Here is a 26578-nt window from a genome sequence, read left to right as displayed (position 1 = left end):
TGGCTGCTTTCATTTGTGATAATTGGATTCACATAACACACAGGATGATAAACTGCATTTTAGCCTAGTGTGTTGTGAGAACTTAGCCCATCTCGTTCTGTTAGCTCTCTGGTTGAGTAAATGTTGGCACTTATTAGTTTTCATCTGACTTTTTTATATATAATTCAAGGTGGCAAACATATCTAATACTCCTTCCTCCTCTTATTTTTCTCCACAACAACAATCCTGTGAGGTGGGTTGGGCTGAGAGAGAGTGTCTGGGCTAAGTCACCCAACTAGCTTTCATGCTTCCTAGAACTCACAGTCTCCTGGTTTCCAGGCCAGCACCTTAACCATTACACAAAACTGGCTCTCCAATTCCCAATTCTTGGATGAACTACAGTTAGGCATAGGATAACAGGATCCGTGAACACAACAGAGACACTGCAACCCCAGGACGTTCTTCTGAAGGAAATAAATGCCACCAAGGATGACGTTAGTGCTGCTTTTTTCCTCTTCCAGTCTGTTCCCTCTCTCCTTTTGTGTCACAACTTTCGCATGACCAGCTTGCAGGGTTCCTACCACTGGGAAAGACTTTTTGGCTAGGTGGCAGGCTAAAAATATTTCAAATGAGAAAATGGTTACCAAGTGATCTAATTCACTGTTCACCTATGCTGTTTGCAGGATACTTCTTCATTTTCATTTTCATTCACTGTCCTCACAAAAAATGGGTTCAGAAAAAGTGTGGAGCCACAAACTAGCTAACTGGAGTTTAGCCTCATGTTTGGCCAAGTTGATAGTGTTACGTGATACCGGAGCATTGGAATAATTAATTGAATATATCATAGTTAAGACAGTCCCACTAAGTTGGTCACAAAATGACAACATTCTGCTCACTTTGAAGTCCACTTTCCTAATGTTCTTGCTAGCCTTGCTGGTTAAGAATGGAGTTTCCATGTACAGGTAGAGCGTCTCTGAGAATTAAATACTGGTACATGCTGGGTGTTAGCTGGGTACTGCAGGAAGAAGGATGCTGTGATTGAATACAGTGTTCTCATCCAGCATTTAAAGAGAACCTTTAAAAAAAGAACCATGTAAAAAAGTGCTAGAAATTGAGTTTCCTTGTGTAGAAGCAGCAGCACACCACTCATTACTAGTAGTTGGAGACAAACAACTGTTTGAAAAAACTGTGGGTTTAGTCCTTTGTGAACTCCCTGGAAAAATCTGGTGGACTTCTACAGGAAATTGGGGGCTATTAGAGGGTCTTTCTAACTGACTAAACAAAGTTCTGAAAATCTGTGCTCAGGATTTTGGAGGGGAGGGTAATTGTTCCAATCCCCACCCAAAATATAATTCTAAAATCATTATTGGATGAATCACTATTTTTCATTGAAGGCATACAGTACCACTATTCAGTTCAATATAATCCCTGTAATTACTTCAGTATTTACTTGTAGAGATACCTGTTTCATGCTAGAGGAAATCGAAAGAAACTGCTGAAGGAGTTAAGAACTGTGAGTAAAATCAAAAGGAGGAGAGGGAATTAAAGGTTCCCAATTGTTTATTTGGAGCAAAGGGCTAATAATACTGTCACAAGGATGCTTTCATGTCAACCCCTCTTCAAGAAGCTTAAAAATCTGTCTTATTCAAATAGTCACCATACAACTCATTAAGCAGTAAAATGGTTTGTCCCACTATGTTGTGTGAATCCATCCACTGTGTTTTGTAATTCATAGGCTTGGTTAGCATGTTATGTGAATCCAACTATTGTAGCTTATTATATAAACCATTATTAAGCAAGTCATCACCTAGCACAGTGTGACTCATACCTGGGCCACATACAGGACCCCCTTCATAGACAAACTCCAAATGGCTGCTAAGTTTCAGCAACAATGCAGAACTATTGATTCGGCAATGTGTTCAAAGTGCTAGACAGATACATTAAGATCAGCTTTGTTTAGGCCAGGGTTTCTCATCCAGGGTTCTGTGCCACCCTAAGATTCTGTGAGAGGTCACTAGGGGTTCCCTGGGAGATCACAATTTATTAAAAAAATTATTTCAATTTGGACAACTTTACATTAAAGAAGTAAGTTTCATTCTTTATTTTCAGTTTACGAACACTGTTAATGCACATATACAGGCCTACCCATGAAACAAATATATTAATTTTATAACGTCTGGCCTATATTTGAGCCTGAATGTGCAGGGGTTCCCCAAGGCCTGAAAAATATTTCAAGATTTCTTCCAGGGTCAAAAAGTTGAGAAAGGCTGGTTTAGGGTGTGTAGCAGGTGGCTGAACCTGGAAGGTGGAAGGTCTCAAAGCTCTTCTCCCAAAAACCTGCTTAGTCTTCACACCCAACCTCACCTCCTGCTTTGGGATAGTTCCTTCTACCACTCCCTATCTCCCAGGGAGTGTGCCTTCCCTGACATTCACCCCCTAACCTCAGTGTGTGAGATAAAGGTTATTAAAAGGACAAAAAGTGAAACTGACATAATTTCTATACAGTAATATGATATCTTGGCCATATAGTGTAGAGGTGTGGTCTAGAGAATTCAGGTCTTTCCTCCTTAGGAGATAGACCAATTTCATAACAAAGGTCAAACTGTATTTTTTTTTAAAAAAGTCAAAATGTTCAACCCCCTTGAATATAGTCAAATATTAAAAATGCAAGCACTGATTGTTGAAAAAGATAAACTGTATAATAGTACAACTGGCAACTTAAGTAAAAAATATGTTACCCAAAAGAAAATTCAGTGCTCTGCTCAAACTCCAAACTGGTACTGCTCTGCTACAAATGAATACTTACTGCCTCACACCCTCTGTAAAAAAGAGATGGGATAGAACGTTTCAGATTAATGTTATGGATTACCAAGAAGTTCCTACAGAAATATTATAAGGCTATGAATACAGTCTGAAGAATGGGTGAAGACAAAAGTTTAAACATTCAACTCTGTAACTTGTATAACAAAATTCAATGCAAATTTCTGTCAGATGCTTCACCTATTTTTACAGAAATAGTAATTTTCTGAAAGGTTATGCAGCATTTACCTGGACTTTCCCCAGATTCCTGCCAATTCTAGATTTTAATCAGAGGCAAAGCAGAATGACAGAACTGTCCCTAGTTCTGCTTTTTGTGATAAAAGGAAGGAATATTTTCTGTCTCCTTCAGGGAGAGGGGCTGGGGTATATGCCTACATGAGAAACAGTGTATCTCATGGAATCACGGGGTTGGAAGGGACCTTGGAGGTCTTCTAGTCCAACCCCCAACCCCAGGCAGGTATCTTCAGAGCATCCCCAACCTTTGAAAACTGAGTGATGGACAAAAACAAAGCCCCAGGGGATCCTGCTGAGAAACAAGAGAAGGAATTGGCGTGCTTGAGGAGAAACCCTAAAATTTGCTGGGAAAGGATAATACTTGTGTGCTACGATCCTGAGGAACATTCCAGTGGAAAAAGAATACAACTTTTTAAGTCCCACTATTGTCTAGTTTGACTGACAGCAGGACTTCAAGGACTAGGAGATTTTTTTTCCCATCCTTCTGAACTTTAGATGTCATTTAGTATGCAAAACTAAGGTATACCCTCAAACCCAATTAACTGATAATGATGTTAAAGCACAAATGTAATATGCTAAACAGTGGCACAGTGAGATCACATTTATTTTTTTCAAGGCCAGTAGAGTAGCATTTTTGGCTCTTTGTGTATCATTTTGGCGGTGATGATTTTCTTTCCTTTTCCCTTTTCAATGACATCTTTATTGAACTAATTCCTGTACTGAAGTAATTCCTGTATTGAAGTCATTTTCCTTGTTTTTAACAATGAAAATAGAAGGTACCTGTTTTATGAATAAGAGAATGCAACAAAATAGTGTAGAACAATAGTAACACAAAAGGAGATGTAATCAGGGACAGTTCATTATTTCATTAATGTACACATGTCTGCCTCTTGATCTTGTGCCTGTGCATTTTGAACAGGGAAACGTAACACTTAATGGAAAATGTGCTTTATTGGCCCTTCTCGTTTTTTTAAAAAATACGGTGCACCCTTTTTCTTCCTCTCTCTACACCCCTTTCTAAATTAGATCAGGTAACTGGGGAGAAGCTTACAACCGGCCCCAAGCCCCAGCATGTGCTTCCTCGCTCTGCCTCTCCACGCCTGGGGTGGTTTCCAAAATGAAAACCTCTTCCTGCCTCATGAGGTTCCTATGTCTCACTCTCTTTCCCATCTCTTTTCAATCAGGCAACGCCGAGGGCACTCCCGCCGCCATCTGCAGTGCGCAGGCGCAGAAAGACGGTCGGTTTCAGGCGGCACGGCGGGCAGCCCCTCCATTTGGCCCGCTATATAAACGGCGCGGGGTCCTGCAGCGCTCGCTCGCGCTCGGGGGAGGCTGAGGCGGCAGCAGCGGCAGCAATGGCGGATTTCGATGCTTATGACGACCGGGCCTATAGTAGCTTCGGGGGCGGCCGCGGGTGAGAGGGACTGGGGCGGGCACCCGGGAAACGTAGGAGATGGGCATTCTTCCGGCCAGAGGGTGAGGAGTCGTACTTCCTCAGACACCGAGGCTGAGGGGAGAGAGGGGCGACCTCGCCCCCCAGTGCGGAGGGAGCGACGTGGGGAGTGGGGATTGTGATGCGAGGAGAAGGGGGACAGGGCCGAGCGGATTTGTTGGGAGGAGGAGGATGTGTTTTGATTAGGAACGAGTAACCTCTGCAAGGCAGGAAGGTTAAAAATACGAGGCAGGCGGGGAAACCCCTTGGCTTCTAAAGTTTACGAACAAGGGGTTGGAAGAGGGTCCTGTGGAGGAAGACTTGGCATGTCCAGGAGAGTGATGGCGATAGGCTTGTTCGTAACTTTTATTGTGGATTAGTCGTCGCTTGACAAAGAGGTAAATTATCGAAAGAAGAGTATGCTGTAAAGTAGTCTTCATGCCTCTAGTTATGTTTGCCTTCAACTCACATAATCGCCAGCTAACGTGTCTGTGCTGACTGGAATTAATGGCAATTAAAAACCAGTATACCTGGAGAGCAACAATTTGGGGGAATGGTTTTATAGACTAAATAAAAGATCCTTGTGGAGAAGTTCATTTTAAAAATCTTGATGTGGTATCGAACATGGGTTAAAAGGCTTGTAATAAAAGGGAGAGGCAAGTTTTCAGGGGCTTGAATAGTGTTAGGAAGTGGACTTCTCCTTGGTAAGTATTCCATAACTGGAAAATGGGAATTAAAAGAATGTATGAATGGATATTGCAACCTTATGAGCAAAGGAATGGAACCTCATCCTTCAAGTGGTTAAGAGGAGTGTGATGGGAAGCTGAATAAGCACAGAGGGCAGGGGAATAATTTGGGGCCTTTGAGTGAGAAGGGTTAGTAGTACAGTGATTTATAACTCAGTCTTGATTATGAATCTGAACAAAATCTCTTCAGAGTGCACAATGGAAGACGTTTGTGGTGGGACAAAATCAATCTTACTAAAAAGTGATATGCCATAATGAGCGGCCGAGGTCAAGACCTGTAAGCCCATTTGGTGATGATTGGCATATAGAAGATCGGAATGTAAGAGAAGTAAAGGACTTGAATTAACAAATAGAAAGGAAAATAGTTACATTGTATGTCTATGAAACTAAGAGAAAAGTAGAAACATATCCAAATAGTGGTTTGAACTTGTAATGTGTAGTTGATTAATACACACAACAAAATGAAGTTGTATGTTTGATTTTGAATGAAAAGGATAAGAAAGTGTGAATTGGTGTTATATAGATTTTTGTGGGGGTGTATGAAAATAAAAATCTATAGGTTGGTGGTAGTTGCATATTACATTCCAGTGAACAGTGATACTGGAAGAATTGATATCAAATGTTTTCAGGAAAATTGTGTACCATCCTGAATTAATGCAATCCAAAGGGGAAAATTATTCTGCTAAGTGACATGAATGGAATGGAGAAAGTTTAGAAAAATACCCAAGACTAAATGAGAATGTTTATTATTTGATAAGTAACTAGAATTAAGTGTTTGATTTTGGAGTACATGGTTTAAGCATAAGTCTGTTCATATATGTAGATACATACATGCACACGCACACATATAGAATTGGGATGAATAAAAAAAGTGATTGATTTGTTTGAGATGAAACAGCCAGAAAAATGAAAAATGAGTGAAAGTAGAATGCCAATATGGAAGTCTTACATCCTGTATGAAAAAAGCATTTGAAAATAATCTCCCAACACAATTAATAGAGAGTGGACCAAAAGAAAGGCTGGTGGAAGCAGAGTGAAAAGAATTGTTACGGACTGCCACAGACCTGTGTGGAGTTATGTTAATGGGAAGGATTGCTGCAAAAATGAGAGAAATATATTTGTATATTTTTTGTACAGAGAGAAAAAGATAATTGGGAAGATGGTAGTCAAAGACAGCCAAGAACAGTTAAGTTTAAAAGTGGCAGAGAAAATGTAGAGAGATTCTGATGGGGAAAAGTTGTTTTGGAAGTGGCAGAGTAAAACAAGGCGCTTCCAACAGAATGAATGGGATAAAAGATGAAAGTGGTGAAATTATTTGGGATGAAACTGGTATGTGAGAATGCTGGAAGGAGTATTTTAGAGATTTGTATGGGAATGATAGTGGTACATGGAAGAGTGGTATTGACACAAATCCTATGAATGTTAAAGTCCCAGAAAGAATGATGAAATGAAAGTCATAAATGCTGTGAGAATGTTGAAAAGGTTAAAAGTTGGTGATATAACTGGAGAAATGGATGAGGTTTGCTAACAGATTGGATCTGAAACTTGTTTAAGTGTGTTTGAAGACTATATCTGTGCCTGTTAATTGGAAAAATGATGCTATTGTTCCCCTATACAAAGGGAAAGGTAGCAAGAGTGAATTGATTATGTGCCATCAAGTTGGTGTCAACTCTTAGCAGTCACACAGATTTTCTTCATGGCAATCTGTCCTTAACTTGTTCTTTCAGGTCTTCCAGTGGTAGCAAGAGTAAATGCAAATGATAAAATGAATAGGCTTGAAGTATGGAATGTTTTGCATGAATATGGAGTTGAACGTTACTTGCTGAATGCGATAAGAGCAACATGTTTATTTATTTTATTTATTTTCTATCCTGCCTTTATTATTTTTATAAATAACTCAAGGTGGCGAACATACCTAATATTCCTTCCTCCTCCTATTTTCCCCACAACAACAACCCATATAAGTAAAGAGTGTGAGAGAGTAAATGGGATACTTAGCAAATAGCTCAACATTGAGCAGAGCATAAGAAAAGGACGTATGGTGTCTTCCTGACGGTCCAACATCTTTACGGATATATAAGGCGTGCTTGTGATGTCATTAGAGGTGTGTTGCATAGGGGCGTGAATGTGCATGTTTGTATGCAGGTGATGCTGTGTTGTTGGCTGAGAACCTGAATGAATTGAAATGAATGTTAGATGCACTGCATGATGCAGTGAGGAGTATGGATCTGAAAACCAGCACATCAAAGACTCAAATGGTTGTGTTTTACTGAGAAAACGGAACAAACTCTTGCAAGTTATAGGGTAAAAAACTAGGGCAAGTATATGAAATTTGTAGTTTGGTAGAATGTTTACTAGAGATGAAAATGGATAGGGAAATTTTAAGATGTGCAGATGTTGGGACAGTAATGAGTATTATGTGATCTATTGCAAGGAACACATGTTTTAGCAGAACATAGAAATAACTTGAATGCAGTGGGAATGTACTTAAGGAGTGTATAGGGTAAAATAGGTAGTCATTGGTTATGAGTGGGAACTGAACAGGTGTGACTTTTCTTACCGCTTTTCTACAGTTTGCATAATGTTGGCTATGCAACATTGGTATGACAATGGAAGCATGTGGTGGGTATGTACTTGGACTTTAGTGAGGTAAAATGTCCTTTTCTTCTTTTGTGTAAGAGAAGATTTATTGATAAATAGAATTCCCAAGAAGGTCAAATCTATGTAAGTTGCTAGTCAGGAAGATTTTTCTAGTAAACGGACATTTTTGCTCAATAAAACCATAAAATATATTTGCTAGTACTCAGAAAGGTGGTACACGTTGTACATTATAAAACAATTTGAATTTGTTAATGTTTTTTTCATAAAAATGGAATGATAAAGTTATCAAACAAATCTGTAACAAAGTATAGGAGATGTATTCATAGTGAGGTATGAGCCTAAAACCTCATCTAATTGGCTACCCTTAGGCAATAATTTAATTTAATAACAGTTGTTTTTTTTAAAAGAAAATCAGCTTACCTTGAGCTTCCTGTTTCTGATAGACCTTTGCCTTTGGCATATGATTTCACTGTACGCTTGGGCATCTTGTGCGTTTGATACTGAAAAATAAGTGTTTTTGTAGGCTCACATCTTATCTCAGTGATTCATTATAAGGTAGATAAGTATTCCTCTGTATTTTAGCCTCAAATTAATTCTTGGGGGAGGAAATACTTTAACCAGGAATTTACTAATCTGTAGCACAAGGCAAATCACTATTCTTTGGCTTTAAAAAAAAAAAGTTCAGGGTTCTATTTGCATATACAGAAGGTAAAAGGGACTAGCATAAATCTAAGGAAAACAGTAATGAACAGCTAAGTGCCATAATCTCTGGTAGGAATGGTAATTTTTCTTATTTACTGTACTTTTGAGTAACTACATATCTTCTTCCAGGGTCATTTAACATGTTGGATGGATGATAGTGCTTGATATTAAAGGTTGCTTTAGAGATTCTGAGCTAGTTCTTTTAGCTTTCTACATATTCATAGGTTGGTCCTTAGTCCAGTGCGCAATTTGGGGATTTGCAGCTCCTGTTTGAGGAACAGTGGCCTCTGTGGCCAGGAGGGCTTTTGCACCAATTTTACCTTTCCTGGACCAAGAAGCTCCGCTCACAGTCACTCATGCCTTAGTCACCTTCCGGATGAATTACTGCAGTGTGCTCTACATGAGGCTGCTCTGGAAGACCATCCAGAAGCTGCAGCTGGCTTAGACTGCAGCAGCATAGGCAGTTATGGGTGCTTCTCAATCTGCTCTGTGAGCTGCAGTGGTTGCCAGTATGCTTCTGGGTTCGGTTCAAGGTGATGCTGGTCACTTAAAAAGCTTTCCATGGCATGGAACCAGGTTATATGTGGGGCTGCTTCTCCCTGATCATGTCTGTCCATCAGACTGGGCAGGAAAGCCATGTTATTGGTACTGTCCATTAAAGAGTGCCACCTGGCAAGACTCAGGAAGAAAGCCTTTTCTGCCACAGCACCTGCCCTGTGTATTATCTCTCCAGAAATCAGATTGGCCTTTCACAAGGCCTGGAAGATGTGACTCTGTTCCCGGCATGGGAGTTGGAGGGTTGGTTGGAGCATTTGGAATAGTTGAGATGAGGTAGCTGCCTTCTGAAGAGGCAAGCCGGGTGTGCCTCATCAGTGACAGGAGGAAGAAGACAGTGATGGTCATCTGGAGGTGGTGGAGGACAGGGTGGCCAAAAGGGCAGAGATGGGGGGAGATATGTGGGTGTGGGGAATTGAAGCAGAGGAGAAGCACAAGGTCCTCACCTACCGACCATGTAGTCCTGGCCTAACGACCACAACTGAGTCTACCAGAACTGCTGTTGCTAAGTGGTGCACTTACATGGTGTTTCACCTAATGACTGCTTTGCTTAGTGATGGAAATTCTGGTGTCAATTAGAGTAATTAGGTGAGGACTACTTTTATGAGTGCCTGCATGAGATTTGGAGAGGGGCACCTTTGAATATTTTTAACCAGCATGCATTTTCATTAATTAATTTGAAGACAATTTAGACCTGAGAAAATTGTTGACCTTACTGAACAAGCCTGTCTCAAACTGGTTTGAAACTAGATGACATGGGCACCATTCATTGTTTCTGGGAAGCAATTCCATAATCAGTTTGCCACCACTAAGAAGGCCCTATTGGTGGTCGTCACACTACAGATAATCCACAAGTAATATTTCAAGCAAGCTTTCCCGAGCTGATATTATAGGTGGAGTTAGGGGATATAGTCTGAGTATCTGAACTGCTGTGATTCTGTATAGCAATGACTATGTTCACATATCTTCAGGATAAGTTTTTAAAGTTTTCATTCGAATAATAAAACAATCTAATCATTAATTTTCATGGGGCCATATCACATGACTTGAGATTTTTTTGTCATCGCTTTTCTGAAAAACACCAGGGTACCTCCTAGACTAAGTGCTTGTCTTCAGAGAAATAAGGTAATGCTGATGATTCCCAATTGTACATTGCTACCCTGGGCTGTGAAGGAGATACTCTTGACACCCTTTCCCAGTACCTTGAGGCAGTTTGGGTGTAGATAGAAAAGGACAGAGAACTTGGCAGATTGGAGTTGATATTGATACTTTGGGGTCCGCTCTTGGTGCCAGAGTTACTGCTTGTGGGGCAAGCACTACCCCTCAGGGAGCTGGTTTCCAACTTGGAGGTTGTTCTGGATTTATATCTCCTGTTGGATCAGGTGGAAGTCATGACCACAGGGGTCTGTGCCCAGCTTTGGCTGATGCTCAGGTTGCAGCTTTACCTGAGGCAGGAGGACTTGACTGAAGTAACTCATGCCCTGATCACCAACCAATTCAACTACTGTAATGCACTGTATTTGGGGCTGCCCTCAAGGAGTATTTGGAAACTACAATTAGTCTAAAATGCAGTGGCCCACATTCTGTCAGACTTCTGTTCTGGGAGCTTGTAACACACATTCTATGGACCCTGCATTGGTTGTCACTTGGTTTCTGGGTCCAATTTAATATGCTTGTTTTGACCTAGGAAGCCCTTTGTGGCTCGGCATCCAGATACCATCATATCTTCTAAAACATATATCTGGCCTACAATTCATTCTTATTTGGAAACCATTTCTGGATTATTATAGTCATAATTATATGGAGCTTAATAGATTCTTTTGGGTAAAAAGAACTTTCTGGGTAGATCTGTGCACTTTTTCTGTATTAGCTGTTCATGCAAAGTGATGAATAGGTTGAAGGAGTCCAGGTGTTTTTGCTTCACATCAGAAATCTTGTGTGATTTTCTAGACAACTTAATCATGTTGACTCAGGTGAAAAGAAAACTAGGATGCACACTATGAGCAGGAATGATCAAATGATTTGGATGTTTTATTAGTGTATGTTCGGATGCTAGCCTAACTGGGAAATTTCCTTCTTTGCCTTCATCCTGTAGTCTCACATTGTTCTTATAAAATACTAATTTTGTTCTCATATAGTAGCTTTTCTTTAAAATCTAAGTAGTTTTTGCAGTGGCAGAATATATCATAGAAACATTACGTTCTATGATGATAATTGGAATTTGGTCATCTACTGTGGTTCCAGAATCTTTTATTTTTCTGAAGACTATAGGAAGTTGGCCTTTAAAGAACTAACCAAGTAAGGGATACCACATTTGTACTCCAGCAGCTACAAAATGATGGCTCATGCAGTAATAGCAGTAAACCATTACGTTATATAGAGACTAGAAAAGCGGGATACATATGGAAGTACAGATCTTCCTCTCAGGTTACATTTGATAGGGTTCTATTTATAGTAATTCAGATGTAGTTCAAGAACTGCCTAGCAGAGCTGCACAAACATATGATCACAGGTAGCCATGTTGATATATCTTTTATGTTTTGTAGTTGAGGAATACTGAGTCTAGGTGATGAAGAATTAGCACAGGCATGGCCGTGACAGAAGTTCTTGTATTTTTTAAATTCTTACCCTTTTTGATATCAGAAATCCTTGGCAATCTAATCACAGATTATCTGGAAGTGTACCAGTAGCTTTGACTGTCTCTGTTCTAAAATATATAAAATAACATGTAGCTAGCATGTCATGTTTTAACTGCCTGTCAACAACTTGGTCATGAACTCCAACTGACAGAACCAGCTGGTCAGTCTACCTTGTCATTCCAAATACCTTTCATGATGATGGATTTCTGCACTCCTAACTCATAGCCTATGGGGTTAGTTGATAAAATGAATACTGTCATTTTGTTTCAAAATACAATCATCCTATGATGAACTTATCAGTCCCATTTTGTTGAGTATCCCATATGTTTTTGAGCCACTCAAACCGACTTAGTTGAAAATACATAATGCATCTTGGATGTTGAGGGCAACTATCATAAAGATGCACACCTCAGAGCATTTTATTTCCACAATGGCATTGTTTATCGCTAGTGCTATTTTAGCAGGACCCCTCTTTTTTATTTTTTTTCTGCATGAGAAATTAATGAGAGGTGGATACTTTACTTCAAATTTTAGAGTTGGAAAGACCCTTGGAAGCAATCAAGCCCAGATCCCTAGAACAGTCTTCCCTATACGGTTGTCCTTCAGATGAGCTAGTTTTAGTCTTGCTTTCTGGAGCAGCATCTAGAGCAACAATGAACAAGGCTCTTTCTGAGAGAATTCTTCTGAAGAATTCTTCTGCCATTCTGAGTGACAGCCATTCAGGTGTTTGGAGGCCACATCTAGCCTTTTCTTCTCTAAACTCTAAATTAAACTTACAGAGCTGTTTCAACTATTATTTACAGGACTTAATTTAGAGACCCTTCACTGACAACCTCTTCTGGATATGCTAGATTTGTCAGATTTCTTATCATGACCCCCAAAATTGGAAATGATATTTTAGTATCAGTCCTGTCCATGCTTAGCTGGGAATTCAGTAAACATGCACAAAAGTAAACATAATTATCAAATTGATAAATATGCATAGAAGTATACTTCCAAAGCTCGGGGATATTCTTTAGATGTTGATCATCCATTGCGGGAACTTTGCTGTAGATTCTGGGTGTTGTTTTGTTTTAGAGATTGCATCAGTGTTAGGAATAACTGCTCAAATTCTTGATCCTGAGGCAAGTGGTCTTAAAAATTTGTGCATATGTGTGTGTGTAGTGTGTGTGTGTATGATTTTATGTGTTTGTACATGAATGTGAGCTGCTCTGGAGGTTCTTTCTCTGCTCTGAGGTGCTGGAAATAAATCCATCTGTAAATATAATCCTTGCCATAAATCATTCCAGAGTGCACTATGAATATGCTGTGCTTTTTTTTCTCCGACTAATATAGCAAGTGGAAACTTACAAACTGTCACAAAACCTGTTCACAGTTGCTGATCTGGAAGTTCAGGAAGTTTATTTAAGAAACTTTTCAGGAATCACAGGTGTTCTACCATGGTGTTTAATCATCCTCAGAGAACTTTTGAGGCTGCATTTTACTGTAGTTGCTAGAGAACTATTGCTCTGTACACTGCTTTGTGAATAGTTATATTTGCCAAAACGTTGTACAGAGAGCTACCATTCACTTCAACCACAGCTGTAGGCAAGAAGGTGATAATGTTAAAGCTATATTTAATTCCAAGAATGGGGACAAGATGCACATCTTCTCAAAACCTTAATTTTTCACATTAGCCTTGGCAAATTAATATAATAAACATACCAGATTTTGGTGTTTTACAGGAATAGTCCCTTGTACAAGAGGAGAATGTGTACCCATGTTTAAAGTCACATGAAAAGTTCTGTCATTAGCTGTTCCCCATAATCATTCAAAGAAAATAAACGCCTGCTTTGACAGTGCAACTGATCTATGTCTAGTGATAAAGTGTACATTTCTGTTCCTCTCCACTGGTGAAAAGGAGACTGATAACCTCCTAGATGCTAATTATGCAAGTTTGTTTATTGAAAGAACTTATATGACCACCTATCTCACACAGTAATTCCTGGTCGCTCACTGCAAAACCAATAAAAACAACATTAAACACATACCCTTCCTACCAAGGGGCCATAACCATAAATAAATAGTATGTATTAAATTATTTTCATATAATAAATGTTTGGGAGTCAATGAACAATCAGAAACTTCATGAAGGGGTTGATGAGCTGAAGAGTTTGGGGACACTTGGTTTAGAGCAAGGGTGGGGAAGCTATCAGCTTGGAGGTAGTTCTTCCTCATTGATCCCTCCCTGGGGGCTGCAGAAGATGTGGCTGGTGTCATGGTGCTGCCAAAATAGAGCTGAAATTTTTGGATTTATTTTCCTATTTTGGGGGTGGGAGATTAAGAGGTAAAAAGGGTGCCTTATGCTTCTGTGGTGGTTTTATTCTTTTTTTTTATTAAGAATTTTATTAAGTTTAAAACAAAGATAAAAACTACGGAAAACAAGTACAAAAAGAAAAAGATTTGGGGGAGTGAGTAGTGGTATGAGTGCTGTAACCCCCTGCAAAGTTTAAGACAATCACTTTGCTCTTTAAAACTCTACCAGACAAGGTAAGTGATCTGATTTTTTTTATCCTGATTCACATTTGGAGACTCAGGTATTGTTAATGAGATGCTGGGGAGTCTGCAAGCCATGGATTACCTATCCCTGGTTGCAAGGTTAGTGGCTTGATGCAAAAGTGCTTCTCCATATCTGAGTTTTCTAAGTGTACCATAGCTGCTACTCCCACAGGGAGCACTCAGGTGTGAACTGTAATCCTACCATTGTCAACAGGTCTCGTGGCAGTTCCAGCCTTGCCTCACGTAAACAGAAAGAGCTTCCAACAGAGCCCCCCTTTACAGCATACGTCGGTAACCTCCCCTTCAACACAGTCCAAGGAGACATCGATGCCATCTTCAAGGATCTCAGTGTAAGAAGTGTGCGACTAGTCAGAGACAAAGAGACAGATAAATTTAAAGGTAGGTCATTTTATAGAGCTGTTCCTTTATAGAGCAAAGATGTAAGGTTGGGTGTGTCTTTGTGCATATGTGTACACACGTTTGGCTAAGGACCACCTTTTGCTTTTCTGTGGTGTGTCAGAAAGCACATTCCAAAGAGTGGGCAGGGTGAAGTCAAAACCTAAGTTCATAATGTAAATCATAATGTAGTTATATTAAATATAGAAAATAAAATAACTCCCATGTATTTAATAATTCCCTCTTTCTGCCAAATTAAACAACACAATTGTCTGTACCTTTGAAGGTATTCTGGAGGCCACAACCAAAGCAATAGAGTTATGCCAACCTTTGAGGTACTTGTTATTTTAAATGTTTAACTGAATGATATAAATAAATGTACATTGTAGTAGCTACATATGCCTCGTGTGGCGCAGAGTGGTAGGTGGCAGTATTGCAACTGAAACTCTCCCCACGGCCTGAGTTCGATCCCAGCGGAAGCAGGATTCTCAGGTAACGGGCTCAGGTCAACTCAGCCTGCCATCCTTCCAAGGTCGGTAAAATGAGTACTCAGCTGGCTGGGGAAGGTGACGACTGGGGAAGGCAATGGCAAACCACCCTGCTATAGTCTGCCAAGAAAAAAGTCGCGAAAGCGTCCCCCCCAAAGGGTCAGACATGACTCAGTGTTTGCACAGGGAACCTTTCACCTTTCACACAGCTGCATATTTGAACCATGGAGATGTGTGATCATCAGCCAGAATCTCCAGAGAAAACCTTAATGCTGGTAGATTACATAGTGACCTTTAGGGAGAGAACTTCAGGCAGTGGTTTAGCTCCTCCCAAAATAACCCATTAAAGATTAAGATGCTGATTGATCACAGAATGTTAAATGCCTGTTGCAGGAGTGAGGGAGACCCGGGAGAAGGGCGGGTGTAAAATAAAGGTATGACTAGCTGGAACCCTGAATAGGAACAAGCCACACAAGGTTTTCTTGCAAATCCAACCACCTATACTTGCTAATGAAAGATTGTGGTACATTAGTGAAGGTGTTGGACTAGAAGCAAGGAGACACAGGTTCTTTTCTATCCATAGCCTCAGAAGCTCCCGAGATGACTTTGGGCCAGTCGTACTGTCTCAGCCCAACCTACAATACATCACAGAATTGTTGTTGTGGGCACATAATGAAACCTCTGCAGGAAAATAACCAAGCTCAGAGAACATCAACAACCAAACTGTTCTACCGTGAAATACATAAATTCTCTACTTTTAGACTTAACTACGAACACAGAAGCTTTTTGCGGTAGCTGCTGACCTAATTTATTTAAGGAGACCCAGCGAAGGGCTTCCTGTCTTGCCCATAAGAAAAGTTTATGTAGGAACGAATTTAAAGCATGCAAATGTTTTTGATCTTGAAATGGCTGTTTCAAATATAAAACAGCTGTTTTGATCTGATTAGAAGTATTCCAACTTCGTTTTGCATAAGCTGTTCTGGAACTGAGCTTGAAACATTCGAAATACAAAACGTTTTGTATCCCTCTAGAACAAATGTTATGTTCTTATGTTTCTTTCTTCCTATCATCTATATTTTAAATCAGGAAGCTAAGTTGTTAGGTGACAGAACTCAGGGAGCCAAATCAGTTCTGTGTATGAGGATGGTAGGCTGATGGTCATATTTGCACACCTAGCTTCCAGTGCCAAGCTGAGAGTGGTTTCCTAATTGTATGTGTGTGTGTACACATGAGTGTGCCCGTTTGAGTCAGTAGTGACTCCTGGTGACCACATGGACAATTCAATGCAGTTTTCTTGGCAGCATTTCTGAAGTGGTGGGCCATTGCCTCCTTCCTGGGCTGAGAGAGAGTGACTGGTGCACATTTACTCAGCTGGCTTCTTGCCTAAGGTGGGACTAGAACTCATGGTCTCCCAGTTTCTAGCCTGGCACCCTTAACTACACCAACCTGGCTGTCATATGTATTTATACTTATTTATTTATTACATTTCAGGATTTTGTTATGTAGAGTTTGATGAGGTTGAGTCACTTAAAGAAGCTCTGACATTTGATGGAGCAGTAAGTATACTACTCTTGTGAAATGTAATTTGAGCAGGGGTCGTGGCTCTTATCTGTAATCTAATCAGATTAGAAAATCTGTAATCAAATCAGAAGCAATTTCTTTTTTTTTATTCAACTCAACAGCTTTTTGGCGACCGGTCGCTCCGAGTGGACATAGCTGAAGGCAGGAAACAAGACAAAGGTGGCTTCGGTTTCAGAAAAGGTGGCGGTCCAGAAGACAGAGGTGACGTCCTAAATGGCTGTTCTTACACACTGCAAACTGGAATGACTGTATTAATGCCACCTTGAGCAGGCATGTCTTTGTGTGTGGTATTAAATGCCAGCAGTGTACATTGGCAAACTTCAGACATTTATGGATGATTTAAGTACCTTCTGGTATAATACAGGAAAAGATCTAATATGCAGCCTCAGAACCAGGCAGATCATTTCATATCCTTAAGGGACCTGTTAGCAACTTTCTTAGCCCTGGATGCCCCACAAAAATTAATCTCATGAAATTTCAACAGTCCCTAGATTTCCCAAGAGACACTGGTGTCCTTATGTGAAATCTTGGGATACATCAGCAGTTGCTAAAGAAATTATAATGTATCCCATCAGCACTGGTTTAGAGGATGATGAGCATCCTGGAATCTACAGATATTTTGTTGCTGACACTACTGTAAGAACTTCGAGGAACGTCAAAGCAGACTGAAAGAAGACGTGGCAAAATATGAGCTCTTCTGTGAGCCCTAGTAAATTAATTAAATTACTAAGGAATTCACTCATACCTTTGATCCAATAGTCATAAAGGAGGCAAGTTACAGAATGTGATAAGCGAAACACTGTCAAATCAGTGGTGGGGTACGTTCTCAATTATCCTGGATATTGGAATTCTAGTTAATATGCTTGTTACTTTCAACTGAGTTTCAGCTAAACATTAGGAAGAAAAAAAATTATTGTATGTTGAACAGTGGGAGGGCTTGCTGGAGATGGTTGGAGATTCTTAAACAAAAGCTATTATTCCAGTAACAGAACTTTTCAAAAGCCTGGAATGTTCTTTTTCCTCCTGTTCATGCCAATTTGGATGCATAATTCAGAGAAGAAACAAAATGTTCCAAGTTCTCCAGAACATTTTGTTCCTGGAATTGTAGGTTTTGTACATGCCGAGAGAGAGATGCAGACATCTCCCAGACATGTGGACACACCAGGTAGCTTCTGAGGTCCCTTTCTGATCTGTGAAGTTTGTGCTGTGCTTCAGATTTGGTTCCAAGAAGGCACTGCAGAGGTCCTGGTAAAAGACACAGATCCTTTAGGAAGTTGCAGACATGTGCTATGTTCACACCCTGCATACTCTGAAGGATCTGTTTGGAATCAGATTTGAAGTGGATATTCCTATGAATCTGTAGCCTGGTGGTTCTCCTGTCTGTTCAAGCACATTTGCTGATTGGAATTAGCTTGGAAACCTGTGAAACCCCGTTTGGAGAGGTGGATGTAGATTTGCCTGTATTTTGTCTGCACAAAGCAGGATGGGAAGTTTCTTCCTCTTTCTTTACATACTTGCTTTGGTTGGAAGGCAAATATAAGTGTCACTGTTTAAATGCAACTTTTAGATGTGCTAATTGATTATCCAAAGCGTTTCTTTAGGTCTAACAAATAGTATTCAAGTGTCAGAGTTATATATACAGTTAATTGCTTTAGAAGACAAGACTGACATGACACACACTGAGATTCTAAAATATAAATGAGCAGTTAAATTATATCTGAGTGAACAAATTAACCTCTGAACTGCCTTGAACAATTGCAAGCTAATGCCCTGGCCTCCTTTGTTCCAAAGCAGAGGTGTGCAGCCTGAGATTCCAGGGCAGCATGTGCCCCTTGGAATCACCTCTAGCACAATTGCCAAAAATTGTTGCACATTTCTGCACCACTTTGAAGTGGGAAACACATAAATCGATAAAATATTTTAACTCAGGTTTTGTTTTTGTTTTATAGAAGAAATAATTCCCCCCCCAAAAAAAAAATCTAAGAGGAAAAAAAATCCTGATCTTGCATATGCATGTGAAACAGCCACCTAAAGGTTTTCTTCCCTTGCTTTAAAGAGCTGCAACCCTACACGTCCAGGTTTAGAAGAGCCTGGCCTATCAATCAAATCTGTGTGCATTCTGCCAGACAGAAGCATTTACAGGGTTGGGCTGCTCTAAACAGGATTGCAAGTCTGTTGTCTTGCAGCACGAAGGAGGCAGTGACATGAATTCCAAAGCCCTCCTCTGGACTCACTCATCAGTTGCATTGCCATGTTCAGATCATGGAATCAGAGCAGCAATGGACTCTTCAGAAACAGCGTAAATTGTGGTGGATAACACTGTTAAGTAAAAGGGAATGGGTTTCTTCTACACAATATGCTACCTTTCTTGGACCTGTTTGAGTAGCTATGTTGGTCCGGAGGTTAAATACTTCAAGATAACACAGCAACGCCTTATTAACTGGCCATAATGGGTTTCGCAGAAAAGGGCCTCACTTTCTAAGACTTGATAAACCATCTTCGTAACATAGTCTTTAGAATGATCGAATGTAAATAGTTGCAGCTTAGCTCTCAACCATGAGAGAAACGTTCTTTAAACGTTGATTTTCTGAGGATGCTGGCCCATTGCACATTTTCTTAATCATGGCCTGGATTGTGCCGGGATGTTTCCCCTTCTTCGACAACTGTTATCCTTTCCCAGATTTTCAGATGTCAGTTCCGCCTCTGACCTAGCCATATTCTCCTGCCAAATACAGTCACCAGATTTAAGAGAATGTAAGGATTGCGCTGGCTCAAAATAGCAGGGGGATTTCTGACCTATGTCATGAGCACCGTTGAGCTGAATGCATCAGCACAACGGCACACATGACAATTGGATGTGGAACCTTCTAGAACTTCCCACCTTCCCCATTGACCCATGCTTGCAATGTGACTTTCTTTTTAGGCATGGGCGGAGGTCTGCGGGAATCGCGAGGAGGTGGATGGGATTCCAGAGATGACTTCAGTTCTGGTAGCAGTATTTCTCTCTCTCTCTCTCTTTTTTTGTTTTAATATTACTGAGATCTTTTCAAATCTCTTGACTTTTTCCCCCTGACATCCTTTTGCCTCCTGTTTCAGCCAAGTCTGTTCCTCAGATGATAAGGCCAATAGGGTGGGATTTAAAATATCTAATCACTTCCATTTTTTAAGAACATGGCAGTCATCTCTCTTGTATGTATTCAGCTTTTGTGGAAACATTCAGTGTATATGGCTAGGCACAGAGATATCTAGGAATATGGGAGTTGGAATCCTTGAAGGCTGAAGATATGAACACATTTGGTTTGATGAATGTAAGTATGCTTCCTTGTGTTTTGAGTTGTTTTCAGAAGAACCTGGCTTGATCTGGATTGTAAAGTTACTCTCCTTTACCATCAGCAGAACAGGTGGTTCATCTGTCTTCCTTTCCTTAGGGCAGGGTTCCTCAACCTTGGCAACTCTAAGCTGTGCGGACTTCAACTCCCAGAATTCCAATCGGCAAAGATGGCTGGGGAATTCTGGGAGTTGAAGTCCGCACAGCTTAGAGTTGCCAAGGTTGAGGAACTCTGCCTTAGGGTATATCAGCAATTCCCACTCCTGTGACTAAAGTTCACTGAGATGTAAATAGCTTCTTTGCCCACCCCCTTTTGAAAGCATGCTAACTTTCTCATCAAGCTTGTCTTGTAACTAATAGGTAGATCACTGTTTCTTTCCTCTAGCAATACATGTTGGCAACAAGGAGAGAAGACCCATGCATGCATCCTAGATGTGTGTATGTCTGGTGTACAGAACTGCTTCAGCTGGGTGTGCTGCATGAGCCAAGCAGAAACTTCTTCAAGAGGGGGTTGTATGCAGTATTTTCATATAATGCAACCTATAAATTGTTCCCATTTTACAGATGGGGATTTGAGGCTGAAGGGTGAGGTTAGCCTCATCCTTATGCCAATACATTGTATTTGTGGAAGAGGTTGGAATGAATCTAGATAATGGGCTGCACAGCAAAGCAAGAAGAGGCTGAAAGTATTTCCTAATAGGTGGTAGAGCTATACAGATCTTGTGTTCAGAGGTTTCATCCTCCTGGTCCTGATGAACTTGGGTTTTTTCCCCTTCCATATTTCTTTTCTTTTTTTTTATCATCACTTAGTTCTAATTCTTCTCTAGCTCAGGTTGAGATTTTCAGCACCCTTAACAGTGCATCAGTGGTGGCAGGTTATCCTTGCATCCTAATTAAAATTTAGCTAGGATAGGGGCTGACCACGAGTAATTCACAGGACATTTCTTCAGTTAAAAAATGCTTCTAAAAAATAGCACCGAGAAGTAGCCTGTTACCAGAATGGAAGTTCTACTTCAGAAAATGCGACCTTGAAATTTGTCAGAAGGGAAGAATCGTGGTGTGGTTGTTGCAGCCAGAAATCATAATCTTCCGTTTGTATTGCAGCTGCAAAGTGTGGATTTCTGCTCCCTTTGCTATATCCATAACATCTGCATTCTAAGCACTTTCTTCCTTTTATGAGGAAATCTATAGCAACCAGCAGATTTAGTACTGAAAATCATAAAAGGAAAAATAGTGATAAAACTTTATAGTATAACCAAGGAAAATAGCAAGACTATTACATCAGTAACCATCTAGTTGTAACAGTTGTCCCAGTGCTATCCAGAAAAGTCACATCTCTCACCGCAGAAGGTGAGCACTGATGGGGCCTTACAGAAGAAATAATGGAGGAGCTGCCGGAAGTGGAAGAATGGGGGGGGAAAGATGTTCATACTCTGCTTGTATCATGGCCATCTCCTAGCCAAACTGATAGAAATTATAGCCTGTGGTATACTCTTTCAGGTGGGTTGTTAATAAACCTCTGTGTCTTAGGAAGTTAAAAACCTAGCTAACTCTTAAAATACTGCTCTTCAGGATGTTTGGATGGCCTGGAAAAATCCTTGGTGAGCAGTCAAAGATACTGAGAGAACTGATATTAGATGCTGTATTCCTTTTGATAGGTTTCAGAGATGATGACTTCCTAGGAGGCAGAGGTAGAACGCGTCCTGGCGATCGACGAGGAGGTGGCCCACCCATGGGGGGCACAGGTCGTTTCAGGGATGGTCCTCCAATGCGTGGGTCTTCTATGGATTTCAGAGAGCCAACAGAAGGTAGGCTGTCTTCCTTTCTCCCCTGTCCTAGGTGAGGAACCAGTAGTTCTTCAGATGTTGCTGGACTATAAATCGTAACACCCAAGGGCAGTGTTTCTCAACCTTGGCCGTTTTAAGATGTGTGGACTTTATGGCTGGCTGGGGAATCCTGGGAGTTGAAGTCCGCACATCTTAAAATGGCCAAGGTTGAGAAACACTGCCCTAGGCAATATGGCTAGTGGTACCAGATGCTGGAAGTTGTAGTGCGACATCTGGAGCACCACAGATTTCTCATACTTGCCCTATATTGTGGCAAATTGAGATCGCTGCTGTTAGCCCAGTTTTGTGGCCTGTGTTACTTAGGTGCTGTAATACAGTACAGGACGGTGCATGAACTCCTTTTGCAGTATTTAGAAGGAAGCCAAACAGGGGTCCCACATCCAGTCTTTTGTGTAATGTGTGTCTAGATATGACAACCTAATTATTTCTGTATTAGTGCGACTTCTAAAGGGAAATTCATTTAATTAACTTTTCCTCATCTTTTCTCCAGGGAGTTGAAGGTAGTTCATACTTTACTTCCTCACTCTTTTTAGTTGACTGGATGGTTGAAGTCAGCTGTCACCAATCTGAATGCCTCCAGATATATTTTTAGAATAAATAAGAGCATATTGTAGCTACTTTTTCAGTTTCTTGGAGAAAAGGGGCAAGTCTCTGCCTGTAGTTTAATCTCTAGGTGGCACTTTCCTTTTTTCAGTTTGCTGGAAAGCTTTCTATTTGAACTCTGCTCAGCAAAGGCAATAGTCTTCAGCGATGCTACACTTTTGTGGAGAACATTTAAAAAGATACATACATACCTTCCTTCTTGCGGAGCTTGGTTACCAAGCAAAAGCAACCAGTTTTTCTACTAAGATCAAGCTGAAGGATTCCTTAAGTGGAATGATCCTAGTACAGGGTTTAGACATAGGAGGAGAGCCATGGTAATCTCTGATGGCAAAAATTCAGAAGGAGCTCTCTTCATCAGAAGTATAGAGTGGCTAGACTAAGGGAAACTTTCTGAGATTGCCTGAAGCCTTTTGATGCATGTGAGTTCAGGTCTCTGATGAAGTGAGCTGCAGCTCACAAAAGCTTAACGCCTTTTAATACAATTTGATAGTCAAAAAAGATGGTATTGGGCTCGCTCTGGTTTTCAGTATAGGTTTGTGTGCCTTGGCCCATGCTATGCGAGTCTTCTAATAGTTGACTCATGGTAGAAGCCGTAAGATTGCTTTTATTTAGTAAAAGAGAAACCACTAGTTTAACTGATTCCCTACCTCATCCCAGTTTCAGCTTTTTGTGCACCCCCAGATCTGTTCCAGTAGCAACCTACTGGAAAATTCTGGGTTCACTTTTGAGAAATTATAAGGGGAGGACAAAAAGTCCCTTAACGTTTGATGCTACCCATATTGTCTTCTGCCTGAACCAGTCTATCCTGTTGAAACTGTAGTAGTGCCATCTAGTGATGCAAACGTATAACTTTGCCATGCAGAGAGGGCTGTGACCTGAGTAATGCTGCCTTCCCCAACCTAGAGCCCTCCAGATATTTTGGATCATTCCCTAGAGCAGCCTTCCTCAACTTTTTGACCCTGGAGGAACCCTTGAAATATTTTTCAGGCCTCGGGGAACCCCTGCACATTCAGGCTCAAATATAGGCCGGAAGTCACAAAATTATTATATTGGTTTCCTGGGTAGGCCTGTATATGTGCATTAACATTGTTCTTAAACTAAAAATAAAGAATGAAACTTGCCTCTTGAATGTGAAGTTGCCCGAATTTGAAATAATTATTTAAATAAATCATGATATCCCAGGGAACCCCTAGTGACCTCTCATGGAGCCCTAGGGTTCCATGGAACCCTGGTTGAGAAATCCTGCCCCAGACACTCATTCTGGCTAAAAATTCTGAGAATTGGTCCAATACATCTGGAGAGCACCATGTTGGGCAATAATGCATGAGGGAAGCTTTCTTCAACCAGGTGTCCTCCAGGCTGTGATGGGATGTATAATCTAAACAGCTGGACAGCAAGAAATTATAAGAGAGGAGGATGGATTACACTGATGATTGCCACAAGATGACATCTTGTGCTTTTATTGTGCTTTAGTTTGGAAAATGGTTTGGTTTTAGGGTAGCAGGTATGCTCTCCTGATCCCACTTACAATGGAATACAGATAGTCCTTGCTTAACAACCATTCATTTAATGATGGTCTGAAGTTACGACAGCCTCGGGGAAGGCGCTTTATGACCTGTACTCACACAACCGTCGCAAAACATCACACCACCCCCTCAGTCACATGGTTGCAATTTGGGCACTTGACAGCCAGCTCACATCTACGACCAGTTGCAGTGTCCTGCAGTCACATGATCGCAATTTGCTACCTTTTTTGCTGGTTTCTGGCAAAAAACATCTATTGGGGAAGCTGGGTTCGCTTAACGACCATCATAAAAATGGTTGTGAAATCGGGTCCAGTCACATGTGACTCACTTAACAACCATACCACTTAACCAGTTTTCCAGTCCCTATTGTGGTTAAGTGAGGACTACCTGTAGAGCCCTTTTGCATGAAATGCATTGCATGAGAGCACACCCAAAGGTACAGGACATACATGATAAGGACAATTTCATCCATGACTCAAGTTGAGGAAATTGCCAGGTCACCTCTCAGCTTAATCTTCTCCTTCTCCTCCTCCTCCTTCTTCTTTTGGCAGAGGAAAGAGCCCAGCGGCCCAGACTTCAGCTCAAGCCCAGGACAGTCGCTACGCCCCTCAATCAAGTAGCCAATCCCAATTCTGCCATCTTTGGTGGAGCCAAGCCAAGGGAGGAAGTAGTAAAGGAGCATGACTGAGGGCACTCAGGGGCAAGAGTGGGGGAAACGGGATTGAGGGAGGGGCTGGGAGGGGGTGGGAGGAAACGCAAGACAGCCCAGAGTGTCTAACTGAGCTCAGAACATTAACCCCGCAGCCACCATTCCTACCATCTGACACTTGTCCTCCTTGAAACCGAAATGGAAAAAAACAAAACAAACCAGAGCTTGTGAATGCATGTCAACTGTTAACAAGTGGTTTTTAGTACATTTTTGGCTTTGCTGTATGTAGTGCCTGCAATCTCTTACGTTCCCCAGCTCCAGACATCCCTCCTTCCGGGCTCAGTGCTGGCTTTCAGCCAATATAGCACCATCCTCTTCCACAGATGTGGATTTCTTTAATCTGAGGTGCTGCTTCACTTTTTTCTTCCTTTCTGATTCCTTCTTCCCAGAAACAAGGGTCAGGCTCCAGTCCTGCTCACCTTGGTCCCCCCTGCCTTCCATGGTGCTTCTCTGTCTGCTGCATGTTTAGTCACCCCCAGTGACCCTCAACTCAGAAGAGTCCAAGTGAAAGTGTTGCAAGAAGCTTCTGCAACACAGAGATAAGCCATTGGGCACTTTGGAATAGATCCCAAATCAGTTTCTTCCTGGACGGTTTAAAATGTAAACTGCAGCAAGCGCAGGGGGTGCCATCTGCCCTGGGCCCCACTGGCACTGCACAGGCCTCTGCCTGGAGCAGAGGTGGTGTGTCTGCATCGGACTCTGGCGTGGAAAATGCAGCTTGATGCATTCTTGACTTGGCCTATGTCATTCCCACTAGTGCTTAGAGGTCGGTGCTGTTGAAGGACTTGCTTCCAACATACTCTGCGTTTTGGGTTTGGGTTTTTTTTTTTTTTACAGAATTGCTAACGGCTTTCGAACTAACTTCTTAAATAAAGTTTTTTTCCCCCCCTTTTGGGAGGTCGGAGGGACTTTGTTTTAAATGAAATGGTGTCTAACTTTGCCACGCCAGCATTTGATTGTTTCAGTATGATTTGCTTCTCCTGTTTAGCTCCTCAAATAAACAGAGGGGGGAGCACTACATGATATAGTTTCAACTGGCATCTTAACAGCATGGAGTCCCAGCAAACTGAGGTGGCTAACAGATGTTCGTTCCCCTTGTTTCTCTGTGTGAATACATTCTGCTGGAAAAGACTGAATGCAGCAAGTAACTTAGATGGAAAGGCGTACCAAACAGCGATGTAAAGTTGAAGAGAAGTTTGTCGCCTGCTTGGCTGTCCAATTTGTAGAGTTTATGGCTCAGTTGGGGCAGAGTGGGAGTACCTGCAGTGCCTGACTTCAGCACTAACATATCTTATTTGTAGCTTTGGTACAAATAACAAGATAGAAACTGGCAGGTAATGTAGGATTTCTCTTTCCTGGGGCTTCCCCTCCTCTTAAAAGCTAAATCTTGTCCAATTTCTAAAAACAGGTCTCTCAATTTGCGGAATTAATTAGCGAATATCCAAGAGCAGCATTTGTTTGAATAAATAAAATGATTAGCAAAGATCTTCATAATTTACAAAAGAGCAAACTTTTCCAGACCTCCTTGTAATCTGAGTATATTTTTGAGAATAAGAACCATTTGTTTAACACTAACTTTCTTTAAGACATGCACTGTCTGTCTGTGTGGTTGTGTTCTAAACAAAATCCACCCAATAATCTCTCTTCCACTGTAAATATGGAAGAACCAAGATTTTAAGAGCAAAAACAAGACTTTCCCATGCAAGGCTCACTCAGTCGATTCATTTGATTTTTAAATGTGTAAAGAGAAATTTCCAAACACTTAACACATTCTGCTTCATGACAAAGTAAATTTATGGATATGGTATTTTGTGAATGATCTTTTAAATAAAGAAAACATTAAGTAATATTTAA

At 41.0% G+C, this 26578-nt stretch overlaps 1 protein-coding gene across 1 annotated transcript; it reads left to right on the top strand.

Moving 5' to 3' along the window:
• Positions 1-4333: 4333 nt before the first annotated feature.
• Positions 4334-26578, top strand: EIF4H (eukaryotic translation initiation factor 4H). The gene is made up of 7 exons (XM_063297684.1): positions 4334-4447; positions 14461-14645; positions 16622-16686; positions 16813-16912; positions 19635-19700; positions 21698-21847; positions 24567-26578. The coding sequence occupies exons 1-7, from the start codon at positions 4389-4391 to the stop codon at positions 24701-24703; spliced, it is 762 nt and encodes a 253-aa protein (XP_063153754.1). The 5' UTR covers positions 4334-4388; the 3' UTR covers positions 24704-26578.

The sequence above is a fragment of the Candoia aspera genome, chromosome 1 (genome assembly GCF_035149785.1).
Source record: "Candoia aspera isolate rCanAsp1 chromosome 1, rCanAsp1.hap2, whole genome shotgun sequence".
NCBI lineage: Eukaryota > Metazoa > Chordata > Lepidosauria > Squamata > Boidae > Candoia > Candoia aspera.
This window is presented reverse-complemented; position numbering and strand designations above follow the sequence as displayed.